This window comes from Lotus japonicus, chromosome 1, assembly GCF_012489685.1.
Source record: "Lotus japonicus ecotype B-129 chromosome 1, LjGifu_v1.2".
NCBI lineage: Eukaryota > Viridiplantae > Streptophyta > Magnoliopsida > Fabales > Fabaceae > Lotus > Lotus japonicus.
In genome coordinates, this window is record NC_080041.1 from 80,477,970 (window position 1) to 80,493,350 (window position 15,381).

At 37.1% G+C, this 15,381-nt stretch overlaps 2 protein-coding genes across 5 annotated transcripts in view; both read left to right on the forward strand.

Moving 5' to 3' along the window:
• Positions 1-3,432: 3,432 nt before the first annotated feature.
• LOC130718660 (protein CLT2, chloroplastic) lies at positions 3,433-10,582 on the forward strand. 2 transcript variants are annotated; one of them, XM_057569286.1, is made up of 10 exons: positions 3,437-3,903; positions 4,005-4,150; positions 4,569-4,606; positions 5,828-5,943; positions 7,083-7,182; positions 7,268-7,303; positions 7,390-7,440; positions 9,028-9,151; positions 10,015-10,140; positions 10,267-10,582. In XM_057569286.1, the coding sequence occupies exons 1-10, from the start codon at positions 3,509-3,511 to the stop codon at positions 10,422-10,424; spliced, it is 1,290 nt and encodes a 429-aa protein (XP_057425269.1). In that variant the 5' UTR covers positions 3,437-3,508; the 3' UTR covers positions 10,425-10,582. The 2 variants fall into 2 exon arrangements, with proteins under 2 accessions (XP_057425275.1, XP_057425269.1); XM_057569292.1 differs by lacking the exon at positions 10,267-10,582 and having other exon boundaries at positions 3,433-3,903; positions 9,973-10,112.
• A 2,335-nt stretch (positions 10,583-12,917) lies between these two features.
• LOC130718685 (protein SABRE-like) overlaps positions 12,918-15,381 on the forward strand; it is a 32,207-nt gene continuing 29,743 nt past the window's right edge. Inside the window, exons 1-2 of one of the 3 annotated variants that reach the window (XM_057569320.1) lie at positions 12,918-13,063; positions 13,151-13,406. In XM_057569320.1, coding sequence (XP_057425303.1) covers positions 13,336-13,406 — 71 coding nt within the window. In that variant the 5' untranslated portion in view covers positions 12,918-13,063; positions 13,151-13,335. Of the gene's footprint in view, positions 13,407-15,381 lie in introns of all 3 variants that reach the window. The other 2 variants (XM_057569328.1, XM_057569312.1) reach the window with 2 other exon arrangements.

Consider the following 15,381-nt stretch of genomic DNA (forward strand, 5'->3'; position numbering starts at 1 on the left):
CCCAAGGAAACAGGGAAACACATACACAGAGAAACACAAAACCAGCAAAGAAAAACAGCACATGAAAACAGATCTGCGTGGTGGTGTATGTAACACCCCAATTTCTCAACTGAGGAGTCACATTAGTAACCTAACAAAGTCTAAGGACCAATCTGCAATCCCTAAAAACCAAGGGAATTTTTTTTCTGTAAAACAACTAAACACTTCGGCTAAAAGGTTGGAAACATACCATAACTTTATTTAGATAACTTGTTTCCCGATATACAGTAATAATAGTTTACAATACCATAAGTAAGGTTCAGAATAAACATGCGCACTTTAACAGTGGCGGAAGCAAGACTTTAATAACAGAGTTCTCATAAAGTAAAAGAGACTCCAACATAATCCACAAGAAGAGAAGCAAAGCTGCTTCTCATACCTCTACTCCACCGCTTACAACTCGATCTCCAACTCGAGTAGCTATGCCTCGGCGGAAGGATCTCCATCGCCTAATAGCGTTAAGCGCCCAAACAACAAGTAGCAAATAGAAAGGGTTAACTCCATGCAATTACCATGTATAAAAGAGAAAAATCATGCTGTTCGAATTTAATTACCTGGCATGGTAAATAACTAGCAACATAACTCAACTCATATATCAACAACTTAAACATAAATCGGACTCAGATAATAATAACCTCAACAATGTAACATCAAATCAGATATCAATAAACCGATACGAAAATCCAACAACATAGGGTCAGGTGTTAGTTCCCTATAATGCAACTATATGCTGCTAACAAAATGGATCGATCAATATCGTCTCTCAAGACGGGACAATGATAGGACACACCTCCTCATCGCCACTTATAACGTCATACATGACGGGACAATCATAGGACACACCTCCTAATCGCCACTTAACGTCACACAAGACGGGACAATCATAGGACACACCTCCTGATCGCCACTTAGCATCTCGCAAGATGGGACAATGATAGGACACACCTCCTCATCGCCACTTGACTCAAGCCCTATATGCCAAGTCAGACAATAACAAAGCCCACCCAAGGACCAATCCAAAGTAACCACATGTTCCATCCACTAGGAAGCAGTAACGACAGAAACCAGTAAACGGCCGAAGCCTCTCAGAAAACATTTTCCAAATTCAGCATAATAATCATAATCATCTGCCAATCAATATAAACATCTTCATCTCAAACACAGGCAGTGCGATAAAAGCATGCAAGACTCAAAGACGCTCTAAAACCGAGTTACCCTTACCTTCGTGAGTAGAAGTTGGGCATGGAAATTGCGAACCTAGAACAAAGAAAACACAATCATCAACACAAGCTTCACTAGGAGCAACACGATCTACTAATACTAATCGAAATCGTAAAGAAAGCCTCTAAAGCTTCAGAGTTCCTATTTAGGCACAAATTGACAACGGAGACTTCGTTCGCTAAAACGAGCATAACTCGAGCTACAGAACTCAGAATGACACGAAACCGGCGCCAAAATTTCGACAATTGAAAGAGCTACGCAATGGCTCAGGTCATAGAGACCCAAAAATTATTTTTGGACACGGTACCCAAGCAATTAGGTTTCGGCCACTATGGAAAATAGGGTTTTCGAACTTTTTCTTCGATCTAAATCAATTCACAAGGTAGTTTTAGGGTAAAACTAAGGCAAAGAAATTGTCGGAACAATTTTCGGACAATCAGGTCGAAATACGACTATCCAGGGGCATTTTGGTCCAAAATAAAGGCTCAAAACTTCAAAGTTATCAGTTCGGAAAACAAATTTGACAGCATTGATCCTCATGACATCCGTGACAACAAATCCTAAAGGCACGAAGTCAGATTACAGCTTTTCGACAATAAAGTTTCGAAATGTGCGACTAATGGGGTTTTGAATCAATTTTTCAGATCTTGGACAACTGAATCGCAATCGGCGATTACTGACAGAGGTTTTAGACTCATGGGAACATAAGGAACATAACCCAACCAAGAAATCAAGGAAATCGGACAATTTTAGAAAAAGCTCAAAACTGTGAGCACAGAAACGACTTCAGAAACGCAACAGAAACAGTAAACAGAGGTAGGATTCATGCTAGTTACCTCAATACCTAGAAGTAGGGACGAACTGCACGAAGATTGGTCAAGTTTTCGCGAAAATTTCTCCTCTCCTCCTCTCTCCTTGCTCGCGGCCTTGAATGGGTGAGAATGAAGAGATTTTGCTTTTTCGAGCTATTTATAGGCAGGTGAAATCGCGGGAAAATGAAAATTTCGCGATTCCGATTTTTGCAGCACGTCCACCGAGGAATTCTAAGAGAGATTATGGCGTCAGAATTCCAGAACTCAAAACAATTATCTATGATTTGGGAAAAACGATATCTAAAATCCCAAAGGCGGTGTAAGTTAATCTGTCCCGTTAAACTACTTTTTGCTGTGATGCTCAGACGACAAAACTTCCTTCTGAAGAAAGATTGGAAATGTCGAAACAAATCTGGCAACGCGGACGGAAACTTCGTTAGAAGTCCCGAATAGAAAAAGTCTTCATCCATCGCTCGAATCTAGGGTTTCGAAGCAAGGAAATTAGCGTCGTCGGACTTCCGAAAAGTGAATACTATCGTGCGTACAGTCTAGAGTTCCGAAATGAAACGCTGGTCGAAGGAAAAATAAAGAAAATCTTTAAATTTTCCAAGGATTCGAAATCTCACTTAAAACGTTGCTCTAAAGCGAAATTAGCTTATTCTGGACACGCTTGCCATAAGGCGGGTATGCAGACGACTCGCTCTAATTCCTAAAATGACTACGCAACATTCCTCAAGCAATTCCTGAACTTTCTTCTTCATTAATCTTTCTCAAATATCAAACTCCTGTCACGCTTACACTGATTCTACGCGTGAGTCGGAAATTAGCTTGTTCTGAAAATCCAGGTCTTACAGTGTACCTTAGCGTGGAATCGAGTGGTTGAGTGGGTTTCTGGCGGCGTGGTGGGTCGGCGATGTGGTGGGTAGCAGCGTGTTGCCTCAACTCGTGGCTGTGGGAGAAAGAACGTGGTTGCTCGAGTGGGTTCGTGGGTGGCGGCGTCGTCGGTGGCGGCGTCGTGGGTGGCAGCGTCGTGGGTGGCGGCATCGTGGGTTGTGGGTGAGAGCGTGAGAGAATTCAGAGGTTGTGGGTGAAAGCTTGAGAGACTTCAGAGAAGAGTGAGTGAGAGAGAGGCTGTTAGGGTTAGGATTTTAGGTTATATAAGAGGGTATTAAAGGAATTTTATAAAAAAATAGAGAGTGAGGGAGGGTGTGGGATTAACTGAGGGGGTGTTAAAACTAATGCCCCTATTATTATTATTATTATTATTAAAAACTTACTTTATTTTTTTGGTACATACTAAAAACTTACATAATTACAAAAAATGTTTTACTAACATAAATAAAAAAACATTTGTTAAGTCAAATTTTGATATTTGCAGGAGGACCCATTATTGGTGTAGCTCGTTGAGAGTAAGAGGCAGCGCTGTCCTCTCCACTATGGCACTTTGTTCTCCAACATCATCACCATCACTCCATTCTCTCCCGTCGCGTTTCCCATCCCCACGGCGACTCCACGGAGGAACGACGCTGTTTCCGCCGCAACAACCTCTTCTCCCAATGGCGTCGTGGTCGTTATCTTCTTCCAAAACACCGTCTCAGTTACCTTCTTCCACTGTCAAACTCAACCGTAGCCACAACCACCACCGAAACTTCTTCAAATTCCGCGCTTCCGCAACCTCTTCATCGGGCAGTGGTAGCGGCGGTGCCAGCGTCGTTTTGTTGACCTCCACCGTCACGGTAACATTAGCTGTAGCTAATCGAGTTCTCTACAAACTCGCTCTTGTTCCCATGAGTGATTACCCCTTTTTCCTCGCTCAGCTCACAACTTTTGGGTAAACCCTATTTCTCAATCTTAGATAGGTTTGCTTGTTGATTAGGTTATTGATTAATTGTTGGAGAGTGATTATGGTTTTGTTTGTGTGGTGTGGCGTAGCTATGTTGCTGTGTATTTTAGCATCTTGTATATCCGATACCGGTTAGGGATTGTTACCAATGAGATGCTGGCGATTCCGAAATGGCGGTTTTTGATTATCGGGTTTTTAGAAGCTTTGGGAGTGGCTTCTGGAATGTCTGCTGCAGGTACTGCTTGTGAATTGTGATCTATATAGCTTTTGACCTTTTCTGTTTTTTTTTTTTTTTTTTTTTTTTTCTATTTTTGGGTCTTGCTGAATCTAGAAATAGAAATTATGTGTATGAAAGCATGACATTTAATGCCATCATAAAGAATGTGAAGTAAGAGAGGGGTTTTAGAAATAACCTGCAATTAGGAAACTGTGAAATGAACGAAGCGATGTGAAGTTTGAAATGTTTCTAGAGAAAAGGGGGTTAAAAGTAGAGGCTGTGCTGTTGGTGTTATGGGTACCTTGGAAATAAGTTTCCACTTCCTGTTCCACTCCTTTTTCACTCTGCTCTCATTTTTTCGCTTACGAAAATGTCGTTCCGGAGGTGTTTTGCTTCCAGTGTTTTTTCTAAACTGAATGTTGGTTACCTTCTGCAGTCATGCTCCCTGGACCAGTCATACCCATATTGAATCAGGTATCTTAACCAATTTAAGCCACACTTGTCATTAAATGACACAAAGGGTGCCCCCTCACCCCATAAAAGAAAAAAAAAAGGAAATTGTCTTTATTTTGAACAATATACACATGTGTCATCATTTTGAATAGTATACATGTGTCCTTTATTTTATAAATCTGTGAAGTTTACTTTATTTTTTCTGATTCTCATTTGTCATACATTTGGCAAGGTCTTGTTTGAGAAAACCTGCCTCATTTTACATTATGTGGATGGCTTGCTATGCAGCAGTGTCTTGATTGGGTTTGGTCAGTGGTCTCTTACCGCATGTTGATTTTTTTAATTTATTCCGAATTAAGGACATTACCAAAGGTGTTTGTAGGCTCATTTCTCTTATAAAACATTGTCATAACTTGCATCATCCTACTTGTTTCTTCAAGGATAATGAAGTCCATATTTGTTCACGAAGTGAGTCTTTTCTGTGTCACACTTTGATGCCATCATACATGAGCCACTTCATCGCCATATTTTTTTGTAACATGTAGCAGTCACTCTTAAAGTATATGAAGCTTCTTGTTATTTGAAAACATATTCAATATGTTTTGAGAGCATGGCTGCATTTTCCAGTTAGCCTGTCCTATTATTTCAAATGGGATGGACGAAATGGTAGAATATTACAGTGATTCTGTAGCAAGAATGTTAACTAAGTAACCTATATTGTTTTCATATAATATCGGGAATCAGCCAATTACACAATGTTATCCTGGAGTCCAGGTTTCAGGCACATATATTTGCAATATTCTCCCATGCATATCCCTTAACAATGGATCACTATTCATCACTGATGATTATGCATGACTTGTGCCCTTGCAGAAACTTCATTATTACTGACGTTATAGCACTGAGTGAATTTAGTAATATGCTCCTCATCATAGTAATGTTGCATAGACAAACATTTGTATCTTTTTTTTAGTATTTTATATTTTAAACAACCTGTGTTGTCATCAGCATAGTAAAGCATCTCTAAATGGTGCTAATAAGTGCAATTGATTGGGAAGCTTGCATTGTGTTGAACTTTAACATGCTTAATGATAAAGATCACATGTATGCAGATCAATTGAATCCTGCTGATGTCCCTGCTTGGAGCTTATAGTAGTGTTTTTTTTAGTCAGTGTACTAGTTATTTATGCATAATTATTTGTAGCATAAAATTCTCAAAACACTGATTTCTTTTTACTGCAGACTTATTTAGTTTGGCAGCTGATGTTTTCTACTCTTCTCTTGAGGAGAAGGTACTCAATCAACCAAATTGCTGGGTGTTTACTTGTAGCTGCTGGTGTTGTGATGGCTGTTACAAGGTAATTTAACTTTATCATGTGAAGAAATACAATAATCACTGTCCGTACTCTCTATATTATGTCTCTCGTGTTGAGTTTCACTAACTGGGTTGAGTACCTATATGAATACTTGTTGATAGGTCATGTTGGAATTACTTAGTTTCTTTTGGGCATAATGAGTTTTTGTTTTCCTTTTGAAATTAAGGTCGTGCAAAAAAAAAAGAGTGAAGTGAATGAGCTTTTCACAAATGATAGACTTGAAAATATCAGACTTCTGATCTCAGTTCCCATTCAAAAAAGTAGTAACCACTCATTTTACTCCCCTTAAGATACATGTGATAATTTGGTCCTCTAAAGTAAGTTGACATCAATTTAGCTCTTCAATCATAAAAAGTGACATCAAAGTTGTCCATGTATGTGTGGACAATGAGAATAGCTTTAGTGGACTTTCCAAATTAGCTCTATTTTGATGTCCCTTTCTTAATTAAGGGACTAAATTGATGTCAACTTTCTATGATGAAGAGACTGAATGATGTTAATGATTTGGAGTCAATTGATGCTACGTGTCATTTGCTAGACTATAATGGGAGTTTACTTTAAAAAAAGTACATGATTTATGTGTGATTAGCCTACAATTGTTATGGCCAGAATGATTTAGTCTGTACATTTTTTTCTTTTGGTGTATTGTATTTTGTTCCCCATTTAATTGTTTGAGTAGACAAATAATTTTGGGAAACTTGTGATAAAGAAGTTCTTAGTGAAAATATTTCCAACTTAACTGGTCAATTTGTTAATGATGTTCATGCCTTCATGGAACAGTTAATGAGCAACCACTTGTTGAAGTTGAACTGATTAACTACTTGTGCAGTTAATTGTTCTTTAATTTGAATTATTTTACCAAGATTTCATTTATTGTAAATTTTCAAGCTACATTTGTTGCACGTAAAATTATTTTGTTTTAAAATGCATAACAACCCAGGTCCTTAGTAGCTACTTCTAGCAGGCTCTAGAAGTTTGATAGCTTTAATATCACCAGAGCCTTTTCATTGTGGTTGGGGTACAAATCTAATGCAGTCAGTGCCTCAACTTTAGGTTGATATTTCTGCTTTCCCTTTAAATTAGGTGGACCTTATTTGATCATTTGTGTCCTACATTTGCAGTGGCTCTAATACAGGTCAGATGCTCTCCAAAGTTGAGTTCTTTTGGCCAGCACTGATGATTGTTTCTGCTGCCTTTCAAGCGGGAGCTTCTATAATCAAGGTTATTCCATGAGTAGATATTGATTTTTAGTTAAATCTTCTTAGGGAACACTATAATTTTAGCGTTTTCATGTATGGCAGCGCAGGAGTTTGTTTTCATTGATTCTATCACTCGGTTGAAGGTATATTTTCTTTTACTTTTTTTGTGGGGTTCATTGACATTTCATTCATGGACATGATTTGAAGTCCTTCACATGTTCACGTGCAGCACAAGTCACTGGATATTTTTGTGGTCAATTCTTTTGGATCTGGGTTTCAGGTATGGCTTGTTATGGTAATGCAAATAGCTTAAACATAATTATTGGTGTAACATTAATTACAATGAATCAGCTAAGTGTACCTTTCAAAATCTGTGAATCACTTAATAAATCTAAAGTAATTTTTTAGCTCTGCTTGCTTGTATTGCTGATTTCTTAGTTATTGCATGCTTTATCTTGGAATAAAAAACGATCTTGAGGCAATTCCTGTGAGTTAAAGCTATATGTTTGCTTTCTATCCTTTCAGATCATTTTGAAATTTATTACTTTTATCCCTTGACAAAGAGCAAACACTAACAGTTACAATAATTGGATTGTTGTTGTGTTAGGAGTCTTATCTTTTACTACTCATGTAGATAACACAAAATACTAGTATAAGTAGGAGTCTCATGTCAATATTTTATATGGAAGTATCACATTTATTTTCAGAGTCTTATTAGTTAAAGAATTTAATAACCATACATGGAAGATGTAAACAAGTTTTACACAAGTGTTTAATCATATCTTGCATTTTTTTCTTTTTAAATTTGAATTCGATTAATTTGGGGAAGGATGATGAAATATGACTCGGTGTTTGTGTAAAGCTTATTTGCACTTTCAGTCTATAGTTATTGAACTTAGTTAAATTTTCCTCCCCTTTTTTATTCAATCCTTAAATTCAATGGTAATAGAGCATGCGTTGTCTTCAGAGGGATGTATTACATTGCTAACCGTGGATATTTGAATTTACTATCTGACTTGAATGTCTTTCATAAAGAGCTCAGTGTTCCGTTCCCAATACTGACTAGTCACCATGGTTACCTACAAGAATAAGATCCTACTATCTGCATCTGTCTTTGATGAAGTAGACATAGATGAATAAGTCGATATGTATATTCAGTTAATTTTGAGTCCTAGGGCTCCACCAGGCCTTCCTGCTTGCATTTTTCATCCCTTTTCAAAATATTAGGCGTGTGGACTTTGGCCAAAACAGATAATTAATCCTGATGGATTCCCTTGAGTTAGGAGTGCATCTTTCTTCTGCAAAAATTTCAGAAACAGTGCTTTTTTTTTATTCTGGTTTTTTGGAGGTGAAAGTACCTGAGTAGGGGAGGGGGGGGGGGGAATAGGTGCTACAAATTCATTGGCAACACAATTTTTCTAATGGTAGCACAACATTGTGTTAGACATTGCTGTGCTTAGATGACATGTAGGCAATAAGGGTAGGTTGGGAAATAATGAAAAAATAGAGTGGTGAGTTAGTTACACAAGCCTCTGACAGAATGGTCAAGTGGAAGGAAGAGATTGGATAAGTAGGGGCTGGTATCATGAAGAGGGACATGAATATAGAGTAATGGAGGGAGGGAGGAAGGGGAGACAGGCAATCATTCAGTTAGTTTTGGAGTGGTTGTGTTTTCTTCATATTTCTGTTGCAATCAGAGTCTGTTCTCTGATATTTCTATATCATTTCAGTTCCAATTGCATTGACTTAAAGTTCATACTACTTTCTCGTATTGCCATTTCCATTTTAGATTATGTCTATTTTATGCATATTACTTAAATAATAATTGTGAGGTATATTTACCGTTGGCTTCTGATGTATATTGCAGGCTCTTTTCGTGCTTCTCTTTCTACCTTTGCTTTCTAACTTGAAAGGCATACCATTTGTTCAACTTCCTTCATATCTTAAAAGTGGTGCGGGTTGCTTTCTAAACATTGGAGCTGATACATCAAGTGAGCTCTATAATAGATCAGTAGCAATCTTTTTATTCCTTTTCTGTTGTAACTCTATCAGATTAGGTATTATAAATATTGTTTTTCTTGGGTGCATGAAAATATGGGACATGAGTCCATTACATCAGAAGAATATGATCATGGACTCTTCGACCATAATGGCTAACTTTGATGGTGTGGTCTCCCAAAGTTCATATCAATTGGTATCGGAATTTCATATCAATTGGTATTGGAACCTTTCACCAGATCTCTCAATTGCAAATGTGCGTTGCAGGTAGTGGTGATGCTTGGGCTAAGAGAGTATGGTGAGACTTTAAGATCCAATTGAGAGGAATAGGGTCTTGAGTCCTGCATTACAAGTATAAGGTCTTGTGAGGTTTATATGCTGTTGCGCTTTCTTAAAACTTAGAATAGTGGCTTGCTTGCATTATGATTCTCACAAGGTTCATCATATAATGCTATACCCTGTCTAATGTAGTCAGATGAGAAGCCGGAATATACATATAGAATGGTAGTGTGATAAATTCCCGGAAGTGTAAGACATCTTCCATTTAGCTTTTTACGTCCATCTTTTCCCCCTCTATGAAATAAGCAAGTTTGGTAAACTTTCTACAATTGATTTTAAAGCCAAAATCGAGAAGCTTCTGTGAGTAGTTTCTGGGTGCAAATTTGATTTTGTGAAAAAATAAGCTGATTCACACATGCTATTATTAAGCTTTAATACAAACTGCCCCACGGCCAACCACTTTATTGTCGAAAATTTATTAGCCCTTCTTCCCCTTTAATGATTTTGAAACTTGTTGAAAATCTTTTAATCACAGGTTTTTCTGATTAGTCGGTCCACATTCCTTGCAATGTCTCAGGTTGTGCTGGTGCTCCCTTACTTCCGCTACTTTACATAGTTACCAATTTGGCATTCAACATATCCCTGCTTCAAGTTTTGAAATCTTCTTCAGCAGTTGTAGCTTCTCTCGTGTTAATGCTCTCAGGTACTTTCTCTCTTTCTATATTTTTAGCTGTGTTTGCATCTCTTGCATTGAAACTACTAAGGCCTTTTGGTGCATCTTTGTTTCATTATGAGCTTAAAAGTTCATGTCTACTTATGGTTTTTGCAGTGCCTGTTTCTGTTTATATTCTTTCCCTCCCATTACCATATCTTCCTGAGGCAACAAGCCTGAGCCCATTTTTCCTGCTTGGATGTGGAGTTCTTGTATGTGGTCTTTATCTGTACAACACAACTCGACCTGCGAGAAATAGTTCTGAAATTGACTGAAACAAACCACTTTATGTAACCAATGCTGAGAAGAAAACTAGCAGGTAGGCACTTTGCCGGTGAATATAGGTTCTCTGGCTACATCCAAATTATACATATTCTGTATTATTACGATTATTCTTTATGAAAGAATATCAATTCAGCTTCTAGTTTATACATATTGTTCATACATTTCTATAATTTTTGCTTTATGATGCCTAACTTCCTTTTCTGCTATTGGATCATTGTAACTTTCTTCTTCAAATTGTGCATACAAATGTAACTGGCAACGTCCAACTACTACTTGTTTTAATAAGTTGTGTAACCTGATTTGCTGTTTTCTTAACAAAATAGGGTTTAATTTTCATGTCCTGTCAGCGTAACACATCTAATTGTTTCATGCCTTGCATTTGCGCTTTCACAGTCATAGTGATCATTGATAAAAGAGGGTTTACCCCCCATGGACTACAGAATTGAAAACGCAATCTAGAAATTTCATTTTCTCCAAAAAAACTTCACTCCACCCTTAATGCGCCTCACAAAATCGTGTAATAGCCCAAATACGCTTTGATTTGTTTCTAAAATCTCCGATCCAGGTTCCCAATAAACCAAGTGTGCAAATTAGGATGATGGTTATGATGATAGACTGATAGTAGTAAAATATCAACAAAACCTACAAACCCCAATTGTTTAAAGGGTGCTCTTGTTTAAATACGGTTCCAGACCTCAGATAGTCAGATGTATGAAATCAAAGAGAACTGGGAAAGTCAAACAGACAGGGAGGATTCCCAACATTACTACCTCCAACAGCATGAAGTGGTCAGTTTTCCAGATAGAAGCTCAGTACTTTAGGTCGAAACTCAACATTACTTCCTCCAACAGCATGAAGTGGTCAGTTTTACAGATAGAAACTCAGTACTTTAGGTTGAAACTCAAGTTCCTCTCTCTTCTATGTTTCCTCTGCAAGGAAGCCAGAAGTCCCTGACTCAATTTTTTTTTTGGTCAATTCTCGGACTCAACTTTTTTTTTATCAATGATTTCTCCCGGACTCAACTTAAATGTAGAATTCACCAACTCAATGGGCTAATGCATACACAAACACAAAATTGTCAGACTATTAGTGTACAGTGTGCACTGGGTTTATATTAGTGTAAACTCTTCTTTCAACTTTATCTAAAGGGCATCATTGGACCTCATCCATTGTCATATTCTAATAGTAAACAATTCTTTTTTTTAGCACACTACTTGGAAAGTAATACAAAGAAATAGATTGAATAAGCCATAATATATAGCCCATATAGTTTCTCTCTAATGAAAAGCCAGTTAGTAGTTAGCCCAGCGCCCCAGCCCAACTACAAATCAACTCATTAGACAATGCAAAGATAGTTGACAAAAAAAAAAAACACAATGCAAAGATAGAGAAAATTTTACTTTAAGAAATTTCACAAAAAGTAAAAGAAAAAGAAAAAAATGATTTATCAAACTAAGGGCTTACATCCATTTATCAGATTTATTAAGATTAAGTAATTCTTTCCATAATGTTGATTTTCATAAAATCTTATGTGAAAAGAGCACATGTCATGAATCTATGTTAGAATTGATTTTTTTTTTGATCAAATTAAAGGAATCTAATATTCATTCTTAATAGTTCAATATGTGCATACATAAAAAAGAATTATATGTAATTCTTACCTCATGAAAATAATATTAACTTGGGCTGCAACTTGTGAATACTCAGCAATTATACATGTTAAAAGCATATAGAGAAGAAAAACAATTGAAAAATCTGAAGGTTCTTAAAAGGATTAGCTGAGATTTTGTGCTAATATTTGAATTTATGATACAATTAATTGAAAGAAAAATCGCCTCACGCACACAATATAGAAACCCAATGCCGAATGAGCTCTATTTATATAAGCTTATAAGTTTATGAGCACAATCACATGAAAAGGATGATGAGAGACCTCACCATAATCATTTAATGAACGACATGAGGAAATGGAGAAAATTCAATTATTTAATATTAAGGTTCGTTGATTGTCAAATGAGAATGCAAACATTAAAAAAAATTGTGATGGATGATTGATACGGCCAACGTAGAAAAATAGAAAGAGTACAACATAACAATTTGTCAAGCTTTAAAAACCATGTTTAATAATGGTATTAGAAATAGAAGAAAGTAGAATTTGAAATACCATCACTTATGCATGAAAGAGCCGCCATAAGAAAATGAAAATAAAAACATTAATGAGTTGTACAATGCTTAAATTAGCAGGCATGCGAAAATGAAAGAGTGCAAAACTCAATTATTATGGAAGAGAGATGAACCAATGAAAGCGAAGACCGACTTATAACTGCATTACATTGTAATAGTTGAGGAAGAGATGAATGAATTCATGAAAAGAGTGCATGCATATGAGAATATGTCACGTTAGATTTCACGCTCCTAAAAACGGATTGTGAGGTTGCCACATAGGATATTCGCGCACTAATAACCTCCATTAATCATTAATTTATTTTTTATTTGTTTTTAGTGTAGCACATGCAACTTCGCAGTTATAGATTTTTCTTGCACAAACAAACAGTGACTCCTCCCTGCACGTTTCCCGAAAACCAAAACGAGCACCCACGTTGATTCTCCTGTGCCGGCGTCACACCTGGTAATTCACTCTCTCTCTCTCTCTCTCACTGTCTCCACCATGATGCCTTGGATCACCGAGCACCTCACGGATCGGATCTGATCTCAGGTACTATAAAACACCAATCAACGCTTCCGATCGCGACGCAACCATCACCATTTCTAGGGTTCTACTTTCTCCCTCTCCTTAATTCTTCTTCTGCTATGGAGTTTCGTCACAGCTTCGCGCAATTCCGAGAGCATGATTGATAATTCAACCATTTTCTACACACAACTGCTTTCCCCTCTTCCGAAATGGCAGCTTCTCCTGTCAATTTCCTCTTCGGATTCTTGCTGCTTTCTATTACATTGTGGCTTCTCTTCATGTAAGTCCCTGCTTCACTTTTTTGCTTACTGAATTTATCGCATTCGTTGTTTTTTAACTGCTTAGCTGTTTAGGTTGGAGAATATGTTGCTTTTTTAGGGTGGACTTAGTAGTATGACAGTTTGGTATGTAAGGGGCAATCAATTTTACCAGTTAGGTATGTTATCAGGGGGAATTGTTCTAGAATTCTAGCACTTAGCACTACACTACACTGTAGAAGACATCGTATTCATTCTCTGTTTCTAAGAATAGGGAGTTCCGTTGAGCAGTTTACCATCTAATCGTAATTCAGTCAACAACATTAACTCGCTCAAAAATCCCACCCGGTAAACCTCAGTGTAGATAAGGACTGGATGCATTAAGACCTGTTGCATAGAACAGACGAGTAGTGCTTGATGAATACTCTTCAATGTATGTGAGCGTGATCAAATTATATTGAAGATACCAACAAGGTGTAGCACAACTGGTAGATAGTTGGGCTCCTTAACCATCTAGTCCAGGGTTTGATTACTGGGTGATGCGTATGGAGAAGCATTTGTTGGGAGAGGCCTACCCACTTAACGTGATCTCAGAGCCTCGAGGGATTAGTCTCATGGCTGTCGGCGGTGGGATACCTTAGGAAACAAAAAAAAAATTATATTGAAGATAATAAAAGAGCACAAATCAAGTTTATAATCTTCGTGCCTACTCATATTCTTTAGCTGACATATGAGGGTTAGACTAGTTTGTATTAGTTTGTTATGACAGCTGTGTAGCCAGCTTTGCTTGATAAGTACTCTATGATATATATGAGCTTTATCAAATTATATAGAAGATAATGAAAGAGCATATGATATGAGAGTCTGTTAGTGGATGTATATGGTTCGACTGTTATGTTGTTAGACTAGTTTGTATTAGTTTGTTATGCCAGCTGTGTGTGCACAATTGTATTTCTGTTAAGGTAGTTATTGTAGTTAGTTACCTAACAGATTAATTAGCTTCTCTTGTAAGCTTCGTCTCTTCTACATAAGAGCTACATCTTGTAAATCTGAACAGTAATGAATATGTCTATTTGTTCTTCTCAAAATGCATTTCTCTCGTATAAGAACTTATTCGTAAGCTAATTTAAGAAGCTCTTTGAAATAAGTTCATAACAACTTATACGAAGATCATAAGCTATGATTGAAGTCCCACATTGGCTTGAGATATGGCATAGATAGTCTTTATAAAGGGTAGAATAGCTCTCAACGCTTGAGCTAGCTTTTGGGTTGAGTTAGGCCTCCCAAATTCTAATAGATATCTCAACAAGCTATTTACATAAGCTCTTCCAAACACTTGCATATGCGCTTATGACATAGGTTTAGCTCAAATAACTCTTCCAATTGGGTCTGTGGATATCTTGGTATACGTTGATGATATTATTGTTGCAGGAAGTTCAACATTCTTTGTCCATCATTTCATTGACAAATTGTATTATGTGTTTGCTATTAAGCAACTAGGTAAACTTTTCACTTTTGTTTTTTCCTGGGCGGCGATGCTAGAGAAGGAAAAGCTGGTGGGGCCAATTGTTAGGATTTAGAAACCCTAAGAGCAGCCACAAGTTAAAAGGGGGAAAATTGGAATAGTTTTTGGTATTTTTGAATATTTAAAACTGGAAAGTAAACAAGAAAAGAGAAGGGACAAGATTTAAAGAGAGTGATACGAAAAACAATCCTGATGGATTCACAAGAAGGAGAACCTTCTTTCAAGTGAGAATCTCTTCCAAGGGCAATCCTTTTACAAATCTAATACTCAAACCATACTCTAACCTAAGGAGAGTACTCCTATTTATAATAATCTAACACTAGTAAGCAAATGACTCTGGCCCAACATAGGCCCAACTCAAATAACAAAAGCAACTCAATACCAAAGCAAATAACAAAAGCAAACAAATAAAATTAGTTGTATTCATTCAATCAATACAATCAGAAATACATGTCTCTCTCTTTCTGAATTCT